Source organism: Stomoxys calcitrans, chromosome 2 (genome assembly GCF_963082655.1).
Source record: "Stomoxys calcitrans chromosome 2, idStoCalc2.1, whole genome shotgun sequence".
Taxonomy (NCBI): Eukaryota; Metazoa; Arthropoda; class Insecta; order Diptera; family Muscidae; genus Stomoxys; species Stomoxys calcitrans.
In genome coordinates, this window is record NC_081553.1 from 133,759,344 (window position 1) to 133,776,577 (window position 17,234).

General features: G+C 39.1%; 1 protein-coding gene and 2 long non-coding RNA genes across 3 annotated transcripts; 2 read left to right on the forward strand and 1 right to left on the reverse strand.

Moving 5' to 3' along the window:
* Positions 1 to 641: 641 nt before the first annotated feature.
* LOC106096073 (probable peptidyl-tRNA hydrolase 2) lies at positions 642 to 1,434 on the reverse strand. The gene is made up of 2 exons (XM_013263619.2): positions 1,155 to 1,434; positions 642 to 1,092 (listed from the first exon to the last, which is right to left on the reverse strand). Exons 1-2 carry the CDS (start codon positions 1,365 to 1,367, stop codon positions 721 to 723), a joined length of 585 nt encoding a protein of 194 aa, XP_013119073.1. The 5' UTR covers positions 1,368 to 1,434; the 3' UTR covers positions 642 to 720.
* A 2,290-nt stretch (positions 1,435 to 3,724) lies between these two features.
* Positions 3,725 to 4,611, forward strand: LOC131995098 (uncharacterized). The gene is made up of 3 exons (XR_009397148.1): positions 3,725 to 3,950; positions 4,152 to 4,222; positions 4,289 to 4,611. It is a non-coding gene; the product is annotated as an uncharacterized LOC131995098 (long non-coding RNA).
* A 10,496-nt stretch (positions 4,612 to 15,107) lies between these two features.
* LOC131994988 (uncharacterized) lies at positions 15,108 to 15,907 on the forward strand. Its single transcript, XR_009397029.1, has 2 exons — positions 15,108 to 15,824; positions 15,874 to 15,907. It is a non-coding gene; the product is annotated as an uncharacterized LOC131994988 (long non-coding RNA).
* Positions 15,908 to 17,234: the final 1,327 nt, after the last annotated feature.

Genomic DNA, 17,234 nt, shown 5'->3' on the forward strand with positions numbered 1-17,234 from the left:
AGCTCTAACCACATAAGACATAAATACAGGAGACGATGGCGACGATTCTAGACATTTGTAGAGGAGAACATAGGCTTTCAGGAAAGTGCTGCAGTAAGTCCATATCATTAATACAGGATGAGATAATGGGTGTCAAAGTTGACCAGCTCGCACGAACTGAAAGATCCTACCCGTGCGAAGACATAACTACAGGCTGTCTAAGCAATACCTTCTGAACTGTTATCGCAGGGACCATCCAGATCATCATCTTGTGGATAGGTATCCACAAGCTACCGACTGAATGTGGTCTTTGGAGAAAGACCGCCTTCCATTGCGCCTGAAGAATGTGATCTTTCCCGGTAAATCAGAGTATTTCTGGCTCAATAACGATCCGGCAGATGCAGCCTTGAGAGCAAAGATTGATGACAACGTGCAGGATATATATCCCCATTGTGACCAGGGACCACACGTCACCTGTTTATCTGCCCAGCCAGACCCACTCGACTCAGACCTAGATCCCTCTGGACGCACCCCATCTTAGTCGCAGATTTCCTGGATCTTGATACCCAACAGAATCAAGCAGGCGAAACACAGATCGCAACAAACTGCAACTAGAAAAACATGTTAAGGTGTCATGATTCAAAGTGACGAAATATATGTACTTTCAGTTTTGTGTAGCTGGTGCTGGACACCAAAAATATGACAAATTATGGATTTTTATTAGTTTTTGTGTAGTAAATCTTAAAGCAACTTTAAGTGACCAGTAACTTGATCAATTTTTTCTACTGGAGCAGGTCCAATAGCTAAAACAGTCTTAGAATTTGGTTCAATTTGAGTACGCCCTGCGTCCCTTATTAAACAGGTGATAAGATTATTTCGATCTGCCGCCCTCTTTAAAGCCATCATTTCTGCTTCACTCTCCACCTTCAAGGCCACTTTTGCACAACCGGTGTTCTCCCACCGTCGAACCACACTAGGTATTTGGCGCACTGCATTCTGATAAGCGCCTACAGCTCCATGACCACATTGTGCTGCCACTTTTCCCTTACCCATTTTTAAGTCATTTCGCACAACAAGAACCATTTTGTAATTACCGCTATTATTCATCCAGACCTATGGATGTAAATTTTAATTGATTATTATTATTCATTGGAAAATTGTATTAGAAAAATTACCGATTCATTCTGCTCAACCGATGAGCCGGCTGCAGTGTCCTCATCAGAGGACAATTTAGCAGCAGCGCCTTGATTCTCTTTGGCATCTTGCCGTTTTAATGCATATTTGTAGCCGATAAAGAACGAAAGTAATATTGCCACTCCATTGACGATATTAGTGGTATCCAGAAGATTACGGTCAGCCATTCCCTCCACAGAAAACAGAGACCACATTGGGCTCCTGGTTTTGTAAACGAGTGATTTCACCAATATTGTTGTTGTGAATAAAATTATATTGTGAATGGCTTCAATTGTGAATCAATTACAACTTTAATAGGGCTTCCACATATTGAAATTCGAATTCGAATGAAATTTGTACGGCGTTCACAATTAAGAGGTAAACACTACTCCATAGTACAAGAACTTAAAAGGTAGGGTCATTTGCAACCCTGGTGGAGTGTACAACTCGTAATGTCAAATGCAGGCTGGGCAGCAGTATGTCTGCCAAGGTTAGAAGACGAAATATGTTTAATAATTTTTCTAGCCCAGAGAAATTTATGAGGCTATATTTAAATCTGAACCGATAAAGTCCATTTGCTATCCTTAACGACCTACATCAACACTCGACTCAGACCCAGATCCCTGTGGACGCACCCCATCTTAGTCGCAGAGTTCCTGGGTCTTCACACTCAACAGAATCAAGCAGACGAAAGATAGAACACAACAACAAGAAGTCGATGTGCAATATATGGCGGTGGTTATAAAAACCGAAATAAATAAAAATAAAATTGTTACTTCAATGAATAAATTTTTTATTTTCAAATTAATATAAATGCTTCAAAATAAATGTTTTGAATCTGTTGAAAGTACCAGAATTTGCAAAATTTACATATGTTGTGGTCCAGCCAGAACATGTACGCTAAAATTAGGTATTAATTTCATTTGCATATAATACCTAAAATAATTAAAAATCTTATCATTTCCTTTTTAATTTACTAAGAACCTTTCATTTTACTTAAATGTTAATTTTCATTTTTCCATAAATATTCTTAATGAATGTCTTAAAGGTCAAAACTAGTCTGGCCAGACCAATATGTGCTTCCTAGGGTTGAAGTCGTTTATAACCAAAAATAAATTTTAAAAATTATAAAGACCAGTGCCGCCTTTCTGTAACTTATAACGAACATCGTTTAGTTAAAATATGTATGACAAAAAAATCGTTTGCATTAACGATTATGTTATTCTCGAATTCCTCGTTAACAGAAATAGTTACCTATTTTTCCCTCTGGCAACTCTACCCAAAAAAACGAAACACAAAAAGGAATTGACAAAAATAATAAATAATTCTTCTCATAGCCTGAAATTCTTCTTTTATTAATTTAAAAACATCACAAATCTAAATAAAATGTACACAATTATTCAGGAAAAGTGTTATCAATACCATATGCTACCACCCTTATTAATTGATTATACACACACACACATATCCGAAATGTTTTAGGAAAAACAAGAGATAAATACTCTAAAGCCATCGTAAATATTTATCTTCATTTATTTCGTTAAAGTAAACACCAAATAATTGCCAAAATTTCTATTTGTTAGTGAAAACAGCTGTGGCTGTGGCTACTGAATACCAAATTCGTTAACTTTTCTGTTCTTTTCCTTTTAACTAAACGATTTTCGTTAAAACACTTTACTGAATTCCATTACAATTGAATTCCGATCGGCAATATTACGTACTGCATATTCAAGGGCAGTGTACTCCTCTGGGGAAGTTTTCGTTACCATAAGAAATGCATTGACATAACGTAGACGAAATTTTCGTTACCGGTACCGTTACCGAAAATTTCGCTTGCACGTACGTAGCTCGTAATTTTCTTTACATAAGGGTTGGTATTCTATTCTGCTTTCGGAATAGTCGAGGAAATCTTTACTTGTTCCGCGAGCGGAATTTGACAGTTGTGTTTTGTTTTTATTTTCATACCAAAAGACGTATTTTATCAGCACTTATGGTTTTATTATTTTTTTGCAAATAAGTTAAATAACAAAAAGTAAAAACGAACCATTAAAAACAAAAAAAGAAAAATGATGCCGACATAAAATTTCTTTTTGCCGTGTTCTTCACTTGTTATGTGCCTCTATAACGGCGATGACTATTGGCCTTCCGTCTAGCTCAATCACTCGCAATGGGCCATGGGAACTCAACCCGCCAAGTCAACCCCAGAGGAATAACAAGATAGAAATAAAACGATCCACTAAACATAACTCACAACCACACTGCACTGACATAGGGACTTTGATAGAAGTGTCCCGCACTGGGCCCTCCCTTCCTTGGTCCGAAGGCTCCTATAGATACAATTTTATTCGGACCCCAATGACCACACACTTTATTTACACACTTACCTCATTCAATCCCCTTCCACTGAAAGGATTACACAAACATCATAATTTTAATATTACTACATTAAACAAACATAATTATTTATTAAGGATTAAGAATGGTGGTAAATGAATTAATAAATTTTGATTCTATCGATATATTCTTCTTTTTCTAGACTAATAACTTAATATATTATACCATGTAAATTTTCCTTTTTTTATATATAGCTACCACATTAGAAAACAATACTAATTTCTTTTCATTAACGTTGGCTTACTCTGGAGTTAACCATAGATCAAAAACTGCCCTTAGTCCTGCAATACGATTCGCCTCTTAGTTTGGCGCTTTTGCTAACTCAATCTAACCTCGACTAATGGAGCTCGATTAGGCGGAATAGCAACCACTTTATTGCTACCAAAACACACAAATAATCACAGGTGCTAAATCCCTTTTTTCTCTGATTCCCTCAGCCTTTAAATTCTTTTTACCAGCTAGTATTATTTCTTTACACTTTGATTTTTCTTTATTTCCCTATTCCCTAAGATAAACTATCCACTATAACTTTTCATACATCTTTTATTTACTTAGTTTCTACTAATAACTAATACTATTTTTTTTTTTTAATTTCTTTTCTGCAGATTTATCGTAGTCATCAAATTATAACAATGGTTTTTCTACACCAGTACATATAGACGGACACACAGTTACGGTAAGTCTTTTTACCTTAATTTACACGGCAAATTTCTGATTGGTTTGAGCTTTTCTCTTGTTTTAGATGGACTGTAACCGCGGGAGGGGAAGCGCCAGGCGAAATCTTCTTAGATGGAAACTTCGCAGTCGAGCTTTAATCATATATCTCCCAACGGCCAAACTTTCTCGTGGGATACAACTCTAACGCCAGCAACACTTTTAACATAAATCGGATTCACACGGCAAAAGTACTTGCAAATCTGCTGGGCACAACACTTCACCAAAGAGGCACTCTGCTCGTTGACCAAACCAAAAAAAAAAATAATGACACTGGCCTCCGTCCACTCTACAAGGAAGGCCAGTGCAGTTCCAAATTTTGTTTATCTATACGAAGAAAATAGAACCCAAACACCACGAAACATTCACTACATCGGTCAAACATCCACTTTTAATTCACACACAAAGTCTTTGATACGTGATTCTTTTACAATTGGCAATCCCTCTGGATTGAAACCAAAACACTTGTTACAGTCGGTCCACTGATGTACAATGAAGCTGGATTTTTCTCGTCGTCTATTTATATGGTCCGTATTTTTCGCGCCAGACGCCTATTTTCCAAGATGACCATTTTGCCTTAATCTCTTCTTTGGCCATTTTCCGTATTTTCCCAATTTTTCTTGGCGTTTCACCTTCTGCCGTCTTCTTGACCGTCCCTGTCATTCTATTGGGAATGATCATTAGATTAACCGTCATCCCATTTCAAACCATAGACCAACGATAAGTCGTACGATTTCTCGTACTAATATTTCCTGCATTACCATCCACGCTATCTGACCCACTGGGCCATACACCTTTTTAAAACCAAAAACTCCGCAAATAATTAAAATGAAATTTATTAAATCATTCTGATCATATTCCTATGAACATCATTATTAACATTCCTTATTACGCCCCAACGCACACGTCGTAAGGCGTCGTGACGTACGGTCATTGTGGGTGTACCCAGTACCCGTCCTCCGAATATTCACAAATCGATACTCGATGTGAATCATAATCGATAACTCTGCGTCGTCAGAATATTCTGTCCACTGACCAACCACCACGTGCCCAACATAATTGGCAAATTATTTAATTATTGAAACTGTCAGAATAAAAAAAAACACAGCTCACAAATATCTGGGCGTTTAAGCATAAATTAAATTGATTCCCGACACATGAGATCGCCAACCATACCGTTCACTCCCCATACCGGTCACACCGCCGCATTTACCTTCTCATGCATCACCATTACATAGCCCCATTGAGACATACGAGCCAACACCGACTCCCATATGGTAGGGAATCTAAACACATGAAATGGCAAAGCACAACACATGAAGGCAAACCGACCAGTACAGCCCTCTGGCCATCCCCAATTGCTGGGGCTCTTCAGAACACACCCGTGGCAGGGCAGACAATAGCCGCAGAGGGCCATGCAACAAAACTTCGAGGGCTGCAAGTACACGCGTAAGACATCGATGTGCATGGATAGGAGTCATCGCCTAGAGTTCAGTCACGTGGGGAACTCCCACACCCTGTTGGTCTCATGCCGGGCAATATGCCTGGTGTGCAATATCAAAAAGGTAAGTTTTCTCCCACCATGCCTGCCTAAAATAACATGTATTCTTACAGGTGACGTCATCTAACTGAGTCCGTTTTACCACCCTCACTAGGAGTATCTCCCGGTTCCCGAGCAAAATGGTACGTGGTCGTGACGTGTGTGTGATTGCCTCATCTGAACCCCATCCTTCCCGTGTACATTAGTGCCTTGTCATCATTTACCCACTCTTATACCTGTTCCCAAATTCCCAATATCATGTAATTTGTGTGTGTTGTGTCACGGAAGTTTATTCACAGCTACACATTTGTTCATATTCGCTGACACTGTCAGCAGTCCATTAAAATCTTTCCCTTTTCACCCCTCTTTAACATTCATTAGCGTTTTGACTACAAACATAATCGTTTTTGTTTACAACCATAATCGTGGTTTAGTAGGCATTTCGTCTACTGATATTTCAAAGTGTTTTAAAGAGAAAAAAAACAGTGTGAAAATACATCTTAGCATAAAAATGGTACAAGGTCTTGTTCATATTGGAACTCTCCACATGATAAAAAAAAAAAATTTTCCATAACTATAAATGTTCCATAGAATCACAGGCACTTAGTCTACACAAAAAAAAAAAAATAATTATTACGTCTTTATGTATTATCGTTCCGTCTGCCAGTTCACATGTCCGTCCGTTTATCAATCTGTTTCTTTCTTCCTTCACGACACATCAAACAGACTCTTGGACTTAAAATTTCCCATGCTGTACTGTAAATCAAATCTTATTCATATCGTCTATATCTATCCATGTATTGATATTGTTTATGTTTAAAAAAAAGACATTTGTAACAAATAAACGCATGAACTCATAGTGTGTATGCCCATCTAACATAAACATTAGCGCATGATCCCAAAAAAAAAGTTGTCCCGTATATGAATATCATCACCTCATGGATTAGGCATTACCCAGTTCATCGTATAGGTCACTAAGATCTGCTGCATCATTTGATATAGGATGTCTTTCTAGCAAAAAAAAAAAACAAAACATAAATGGGTAAAAATGCAACAATAATCTTCATCTGCCATAGTGTTGGGCTGTAGAAAAAGTGTTTAAAATGTATATCCATGATACTGATAGTAATCGGACATTGGAATTTTGTGCGTGTGTATAGGTGGGTGGCTGCGCCACATAGTCCTGGAGTGTACATCTGTATTAAGATGTGCACTTAAAAAAAATTCACCCCAATGCAACAATTGTTCTTTGAGATCCTTCAATGCCCCTGTTCTGTTGTCATGTCAAAACTGGTTTTATATCCCTGGCATTGGTTCTAATGGGTATAGTTTCGAGTGCTATAAAAACATAGGGTATTACTGAAATTCTTAAAAATTATACGGGAAGAGGAGGAAGTAAAAATGAAGTTTATCAAATGGACTTTCAATTGTCATATCCCTCCCCAACGGATGATATCGTTGTGTGGTCATATTACAAGCGGCTCTTCTCGATAAATATAAAAGCATTCACGTTGCATAAATTTGATGCAAAAAAAATAATTATTCATTACAAATTTACGTAATAGGAGGTACGTCAAGAGAGGGGTAGGTATATTCTGACAAAAATTAACGAAATCAAGGTTTAGCATTAGACTGCTAAACTATAGATAAGGAAATACTGTAACATACCGGGCCCATAGTTGTCTCATTTTCGCGAAGAATGTCTTTTCTCGTACAAAAAAAATATTGCAAAAAAATTTGGTCTATCTTTTCAAGTCCTTCGCATGACAGGTCCCTAACGGTCTGCCCTGCATGTCTTCTATGGCATACATGTTACTGCATATCGGTTTTGTAATACGACATTTCATAAATTTCCGGGCGAATTTCGCGTTAAAGTTTTTAGAGAAATCGCTCAGGACAAAGTTTCGCCGAAATACTTCTTGACCGGGAGCAAATTGGACTTGACGAGCTCTCACGTTATAACGTTTCGCGCTTTGCTCGTAGGCTTTGTGCATGTTTTGTTTGATCTTTTCTCGCATTAGTTCTAGTCGATTCCTCCGGTCAAGTGGGGAAATGTCATGATCCGTTAATGACTTCAGTTTTCTCGCGAGCTTGTAATGTGACCCATGTGAGTACATATTATACCCGAAAAGGGAAAAGAATGGGGAAACACCCGTAGCTGTATGCACTGCAGTACGTAGCGCGCATTCTATTTCGGTCAAATACAGATCCCAGTCCCTATGATCCGACTCTAGGTAGGCTCTAATCGCAGCTAGCACGGACTGATTTACCCTTTCCGAGGCATTCGATTGTGGGGAATAAGGCGCTGTTTGTATGTGGTTTATCCCATAAGTGTCCATCATCTCCTTAAATGACTTTGCTACAAACTGTGCCTCATTGTCACTGTGAATGACCTCGGGAACCCCAAACTTCCTAAATATGTCCTCAATCAGAAATCGAACCACATTCGATGCCGTTGCCTCTTTCATATCCTTTAGAAAAGTGAATTTACTGAAATGATCCACGACTATAAAAATAAAAGTGTTTCCACTTTTAGATCTGGGGTATTTACCCAAGAAATCAATATAAAGTTTCTGAAAGGGGCGATCGGTGACAACTTCATTACCAATAGTCGGCTGGGTATACTCATTAGTTGGCTTGGTTTCTTTGCAGACTGTGCACTTTGCCACATACAGTCGCACCTGAGAGGTCATTCTAGGCCAATAATATTTTTCCTTTAAGCGGTTCAAGGTTTTGTGGAAGCCTCCGTGCGCCGAAGTCGCTTGGTCGTGAGCTTTTTCGATCAGGGTATGTGTTAAGGCTTCTGGAACCCATAATTTCCACTGGAATTCGTGCAATTCTTCGTTCGATCTTATTAGAGCCTTTTTAAATATCATATTACCCACAATGCGTAAATCAGGGAGTCGATCTTTATTCTTTTCTATAGTTTCTCGGAGATCTTCGTACTCTTGGCTATCAAACTCATTGGTTTCAAACTCAAACACCTGATCTATATCCATTTCATCCACGGTGGGTAGTCGAGAGAGCATATCTGCGACAATATTGTCTTTCCCTTTTCGGTGCTCGATCTCGAAGTTATAGCTCTGAAGCTGCAGCGACCATCGTGCCAATCGTCCGCTGAGGTCTTTTAAGCTCATCAGCCATTGGAGGCTTGCATGGTCAGTTATTACGCAGAATTCCATGAGTTCCACGTATGGACGAAACTTTTTAATGGCCATTACGGCAGCCAGACATTCTTTTTCCGTAACCGTGTAGTTTCTCTGACACGAATTAAGTTTTTGAGAATAAAAGGCTATAGGGTGTTCCTCCCCTTTATCTTTTAATTGGAACAATACGGCCCCTATGCCATACTCGGACGCGTCGCACTGTATGTAAAACTTTTTCGAGAAATCTGCATGTCGAAGTACCGGTGCCGAGGTAAGTGCCTTTTTCAGTTTTTCGAAGGCCTCTACCGCGTTTTGGTCCAGGTGGAACTTTTTGGACTTTTTTAAACTGTCAGTTAATGGAGCCGATATTGAGGCAAAATCTTTGACGAAGCGGCGGTACCAACCGGCTGTACCCAAAAAGCTTCGTACCTCCCGAGTGTTCCTTGGAGGTTTAATTCGCCGTATGGCCTCGATTTTGTCTGGATTAGTTCGCAATACGCCCTCGCCGATGATGAAACCTAAATACTTCAGCTGTTGGAAACAAAATTGTGACTTTTTTAGACCGATTGTGAGGTTAGCTTTTCTTAGACATTCTGCAACTTCTCGTAACAAACGCAAATGTGTCTCAAATTCACTGGAAATTAACAACAGGTCGTCCAAATACACGAAGACATTCTCTTTAAGCCTTTGAGGAATGACTTTATCCATCAGCCGGCATAGTCTTTGTGCTGCATTGCACAGGCCGAATGGCATCACGCGGAATTGGTATAGTGGTCGACCTGGAACGGTGAAGGCGGTGTACGGTTTGCTTTCCTCTTCCAACTCGATCTGCCAAAAGGCATATTTGAGGTCCACACTGCTGATAAAGTAGGTTTCATCTATTCGACTCAGAATACCATCAATGTTTTGCAAGGGGTACGCATCTTTGACCGTTAGTTTATTTAATTTTCTTGCGTCCAGACAAAATCGGTTTTTGCCGGGCTTTCTGACGACCGTTGTGCGATTGCTCCACGGGCTCTCGCTTTCCTCGATGACGTTCAGGGCTAGCATGTTGTCTATTTCGGCATAAGTTATGGCTTGAACAGCGGGTGACATTGGGTAGTGGCGATCTTTTACCGGTTCTGCCCCTTCGATTAACTTTATACTGTGTTTTTCTAGGGTTGTACATCCCAGACCTGTTTCTTCGAAGGTAACGAAACACTTTTTAACTTCTTCCAATTTCTTAGACTGTTCTGAGCTGAGGCTATGTGGATTTAACTTGTAATGGGACTTCTCCTCGGTCATTTCAGATTGTATTTTCTCTATATTGATTTCTGCTACGCCTAAAACGTCCGGTGCTAAATCAAAAAGCCGCCAGAAATCAATCCCCAGATACAAACTCTGTTCCAGATCGGGGCAGAGGAACAGATACATCTCCTTTTCGGAATCTTTATACTTAACCTTGACCTTAACTTTTCCTAGAACCACATACATACTCCCACCAGCTGTAGACACTCTACTAGTTATAGGAATAATAGGAACCTCTAAGTCCTCAACCAATTGCTGGCAAGATTTCCCAAGCATGCTGACCGAAGCTCCTGTGTCTAGTAAGCCCTGTACGATTCGGCCCTCTATACTGACTTGTGCAAAAACTCTTGGGTCGTTCCTAGAATTTGTGACCTTCTGAATCGATTCTATCAGACATCGTTTCATATTACGCCATTCAAAAGACTTATTACGCATCTTCTTAATCTTCTGCGGTAGTGGTTTTGTCTCCGAATTAAAAATTCTTTCCTTGACCTTATCGTAATTTCGCTGACGATCCTCCAGAGATATGTAATGCCTTTCGTCGGCCGTAAATTTTTCAATATTAACTAAAATCTTATCTCTAACAGTACTATTATTATTTCTATCGCTGATTATAATCTTCATGGGTTCATTTAGTTCATTCATTTCTCTTGGATGGCAGGGTTGTCCGTCGGACGTGAGCTCCCCGCATTTTCCACGCCCGCTCTGCGGTTTCCCTGCTGGCAATTAGAACACCTAGGTGTGACGGTATCCGGTCTCCCACACCGGTAACAAAATAATTTTCTATATTCAGCAGGACAGTCCATAAACACATGCCCTGGTTCGCGGCAATTCCAGCATTGAAGCTGTGTTCTTTGTTGTTGCTGCATACGCAAAGCCGAAATGTCCTCCATGTCTGGCTGATTCTCTTTTGGAGCGTATGCTCCCTCATTATCAACAACGAGTACCTCATTCACTTGTCTTATAGGCCGTGAAGGCACTGGCATGGGTCTAGTGTCGCGACGAGGAAAATTTCGTTCAGCCTCAATACATTCTATGCGCAGTTGTTCCACTGAGGAAATGGTCATTTGATAGACGTGACGTTTGATGTCCTCTCTGATATTGCCCTTGAGAATTTTGATCATCTCATATTCACATATTGGTTGCACTAACCTCGAACGTAGAATACCCGTCTCATGAAAATATGCATTCACCGATTCGTTGTGCCTTTGTTTGCGTTCTAATAGTTCCCTTAGAATATCAAATTTGGATTGTGGGGATTGGTATTGACCTATAAGAGCATGCTTTAAACCGTCCCAATCGATATCGACGTTGTTTTGCCTGTACAGCCAGTACCACTCCCGAGCCTGTCCCGTAACCAAAAATGAAAAATCTCTTAAAACTTCTGCCAAGGGAATATTATATTGAGCACGCATTTGCTCCAGACGATAAATGAAATCGTTAACCCGCAAATCTCTAGGGTCTCCGCTAAAACTGAGGCCTAACTTATCGACTCTAATTCTTAGTATTTCATTCGGGACGCACATAGCATTCGCCGCATAACCATTAGTAAACTGCGTATTCGTAGTATTCAATGGGGGCCTGTTCAGGTTCCTATTGACTGTCAAACCATTATTCACTTGCGTGGCTTCATTAGACACATTAGGTCCGGCACTATTCTGAGGTCTATTAGCATTAGTCCCGTCCGCATCAACTCTCGCGACAGCCGCTAGGCCTTCTACCTTATTAGATAAGGATGCTATCATTCTACGGACGTCAGCCATTTCACTTTGAACCATGCTACTGAATTTATCCTCCAGATTCCTTTTAAGCGATGCCACCGAGTCCTGAACCAAACTTTGAACGTCCGAGTCTATCTGATCATTATTTCCAGCACCCTCCTGTGGTATTGGACCGTTATCATTAGCCTGACCATTTCTCATAATAGACCCTGCCAAATCAATAAATTGAAAGCCATTCATATTATTATTGTTCTCTGCCATATTTGAAGTAATCGCTACTTTTCTCTGCTTCCTACTCCCAGGGAAATATGCTGATCTATTTATGTCAAACGAGTCAGTTCGCCCTCTTTTATTAGTCTTTTTAGAGCGCGTATTATAGTTCATGACCAATTTACCCAGACGAAAACAAAAAAAAATCTGTCTTTCTTGTCTATCTTCTAGCCAATTTTATTATTTAATGAACCCGAACAATAATGTATTATAAGTATAAATATGTATATGTTCAAATTAACACAAACATAAACGTAGTGTCCAATTAGAAGTACACAAAATAATAATCTACAAACATCATTCACGACGAAAAATCAATTTAAAACTTTAAAACATATATCAATACGTGGAAGGTTAGATTGTATTCTCAGAAATTCATGTGTAAATAATGTGTGGTATAAATATTTTATTTTTTTTTTTTTTTTTTTTTTTTTTTACGAACAGAAATTCGAAATAACAGTGCTCTCTTTCGAGATTTCGTCAGTGCAGATCCAGACAAGTCTTTTACTGTAAAAAAAATGTGACGGTAACTTCAACTATCATGACTAAATCTCCGTTAAATCTATCTCACGGGTTGCTCATGGTGAACGGTGTTATGCAACACAACAAATTTCTGCACTATTAGTGCCAAAATGGCTATTGCACTTCCCTATATTAAAGTTACCTTAATCTACTATTGCACTATGGATCAAAAAATATATTAAAATACCGGACAAACACTACACAATCGTTGTCCAAATTGGAGCTAACGAGATATTGCACTTATCCGCTGAATTATGGTAAAATGTCTATCTTTACTGGTCCTGATATAATATTGGACATTAACAAACCAAATAAATCCAGTTTGGATACTATACTATATCACAGCTCATCCAAAGATAATTCGAAATTCCATTTGGTCTATTGTAAAAACGATCTAGTATTCTATTGAAATGCACTTTGGTCTTATTGCACATATAATCACAGCTCAACACCGCATTTGCATGAGTGGCGTCACTTGATGCCGCCATCTTGCAACGCGCCGTTCGCTTATTTCTTCTTCCTTTTGAAATTGGGCGCCATATCTGTTATGTGCCTCTATAACGGCGATGACTATTGGCCTTCCGTCTAGCTCAATCACTCGCAATGGGCCATGGGAACTCAACCCGCCAAGTCAACCCCAGAGGAATAACAAGATAGAAATAAAACGATCCACTAAACATAACTCACAACCACACTGCACTGACATAGGGACTTTGATAGAAGTGTCCCGCACTGGGCCCTCCCTTCCTTGGTCCGAAGGCTCCTATAGATACAATTTTATTCGGACCCCAATGACCACACACTTTATTTACACACTTACCTCATTCAATCCCCTTCCACTGAAAGGATTACACAAACATCATAATTTTAATATTACTACATTAAACAAACATAATTATTTATTAAGGATTAAGAATGGTGGTAAATGAATTAATAAATTTTGATTCTATCGATATATTCTTCTTTTTCTAGACTAATAACTTAATATATTATACCATGTAAATTTTCCTTTTTTTATATATAGCTACCACATTAGAAAACAATACTAATTTCTTTTCATTAACGTTGGCTTACTCTGGAGTTAACCATAGATCAAAAACTGCCCTTAGTCCTGCAATACGATTCGCCTCTTAGTTTGGCGCTTTTGCTAACTCAATCTAACCTCGACTAATGGAGCTCGATTAGGCGGAATAGCAACCACTTTATTGCTACCAAAACACACAAATAATCACAGGTGCTAAATCCCTTTTTTCTCTGATTCCCTCAGCCTTTAAATTCTTTTTACCAGCTAGTATTATTTCTTTACACTTTGATTTTTCTTTATTTCCCTATTCCCTAAGATAAACTATCCACTATAACTTTTCATACATCTTTTATTTACTTAGTTTCTACTAATAACTAATACTATTTTTTTTTTTAATTTCTTTTCTGCAGATTTATCGTAGTCATCAAATTATAACAATGGTTTTTCTACACCAGTACATATAGACGGACACACAGTTACGGTAAGTCTTTTTACCTTAATTTACACGGCAAATTTCTGATTGGTTTGAGCTTTTCTCTTGTTTTAGATGGACTGTAACCGCGGGAGGGGAAGCGCCAGGCGAAATCTTCTTAGATGGAAACTTCGCAGTCGAGCTTTAATCATATATCTCCCAACGGCCAAACTTTCTCGTGGGATACAACTCTAACGCCAGCAACACTTTTAACATAAATCGGATTCACACGGCAAAAGTACTTGCAAATCTGCTGGGCACAACACTTCACCAAAGAGGCACTCTGCTCGTTGACCAAACCAAAAAAAAAATAATGACACTGGCCTCCGTCCACTCTACAAGGAAGGCCAGTGCAGTTCCAAATTTTGTTTATCTATACGAAGAAAATAGAACCCAAACACCACGAAACATTCACTACATCGGTCAAACATCCACTTTTAATTTGGCTACTCACATTGTATGATACACAAATAAAAGTTCACACACAAAGTCTTTGATACGTGATTCTTTTACAATTGGCAATCCCTCTGGATTGAAACCAAAACACTTGTTACAGTCGGTCCACTGATGTACAATGAAGCTGGATTTTTCTCGTCGTCTATTTATATGGTCCGTATTTTTCGCGCCAGACGCCTATTTTCCAAGATGACCATTTTGCCTTAATCTCTTCTTTGGCCATTTTCCGTATTTTCCCAATTTTTCTTAACCGTCATCCCATTTCAAACCATAGACCAACGATAAGTCGTACGATTTCTCGTACTAATATTTCCTGCATTACCATCCACGCTATCTGACCCACTGGGCCATACACCTTTTTAAAACCAAAAACTCCGCAAATAATTAAAATGAAATTTATTAAATCATTCTGATCATATTCCTATGAACATCATTATTAACATTCCTTATTACGCCCCAACGCACACGTCGTAAGGCGTCGTGACGTACGGTCATTGTGGGTGTACCCAGTACCCGTCCTCCGAATATTCACAAATCGATACTCGATGTGAATCATAATCGATAACTCTGCGTCGTCAGAATATTCTGTCCACTGACCAACCACCACGTGCCCAACATAATTGGCAAATTATTTAATTATTGAAACTGTCAGAATAAAAAAAAACACAGCCCACAAATATCTGGGCGTTTAAGCATAAATTAAATTGATTCCCGACACATGAGATCGCCAACCATACCGTTCACTCCCCATACCGGTCACACCGCCGCATTTACCTTCTCATGCATCACCATTACATAGCCCCATTGAGACATACGAGCCAACACCGACTCCCATATGGTAGGGAATCTAAACACATGAAATGGCAAAGCACAACACATGAAGGCAAACCGACCAGTACAGCCCTCTGGCCATCCCCAATTGCTGGGGCTCTTCAGAACACACCCGTGGCAGGGCAGACAATAGCCGCAGAGGGCCATGCAACAAAACTTCGAGGGCTGCAAGTACACGCGTAAGACATCGATGTGCATGGATAGGAGTCATCGCCTAGAGTTCAGTCACGTGGGGAACTCCCACACCCTGTTGGTCTCATGCCGGGCAATATGCCTGGTGTGCAATATCAAAAAGGTAAGTTTTCTCCCACCATGCCTGCCTAAAATAACATGTATTCTTACAGGTGACGTCATCTAACTGAGTCCGTTTTACCACCCTCACTAGGAGTATCTCCCGGTTCCCGAGCAAAATGGTACGTGGTCGTGACGTGTGTGTGATTGCCTCATCTGAACCCCATCCTTCCCGTGTACATTAGTGCCTTGTCATCATTTACCCACTCTTATACCTGTTCCCAAATTCCCAATATCATGTAATTTGTGTGTGTTGTGTCACGGAAGTTTATTCACAGCTACACATTTGTTCATATTCGCTGACACTGTCAGCAGTCCATTAAAATCTTTCCCTTTTCACCCCTCTTTAACATTCATTAGCGTTTTGACTACAAACATAATCGTTTTTGTTTACAACCATAATCGTGGTTTAGTAGGCATTTCGTCTACTGATATTTCAAAGTGTTTTAAAGAGAAAAAAAACAGTGTGAAAATACATCTTAGCATAAAAATGGTACAAGGTCTTGTTCATATTGGAACTCTCCACATGATAAAAAAATAAATTTTCCATAACTGTAAATGTTCCATAGAATCACAGGCACTTAGTCTACACAAAAAAAAATAATTATTACGTCTTTATGTATTATCGTTCCGTCTGCCAGTTCACATGTCCGTCCGTTTATCAATCTGTTTCTTTCTTCCTTCACGACACATCAAACAGACTCTTGGACTTAAAATTTCCCATGCTGTACTGTAAATCAAATCTTATTCATATCGTCTATATCTATCCATGTATTGATATTGTTTATGTTTAAAAAAAAGACATTTGTAACAAATAAACGCATGAACTCATAGTGTGTATGCCCATCTAACATAAACATTAGCGCATGATCCCAAAAAAAAAGTTGTCCCGTATATGAATATCATCACCTCATGGATTAGGCATTACCCAGTTCATCGTATAGGTCACTAAGATCTGCTGCATCATTTGATATAGGATGTCTTTCTAGCAAAAAAAAAAAAACAAAACATAAATGGGTAAAAATGCAACAATAATCTTCATCTGCCATAGTGTTGGGCTGTAGAAAAAGTGTTTAAAATGTATATCCATGATACTGATAGTAATCGGACATTGGAATTTTGTGCGTGTGTATAGGTGGGTGGCTGCGCCACATAGTCCTGGAGTGTACATCTGTATTAAGATGTGCACTTAAAAAAAATTCACCCCAATGCAACAATTGTTCTTTGAGATCCTTCAATGCCCCTGTTCTGTTGTCATGTCAAAACTGGTTTTATATCCCTGGCATTGGTTCTAATGGGTATAGTTTCGAGTGCTATAAAAACATAGGGTATTACTGAAATTCTTAAAAATTATACGGGAAGAGGAGGAAGTAAAAATGAAGTTTATCAAATGGACTTTCAATTGTCATATCCC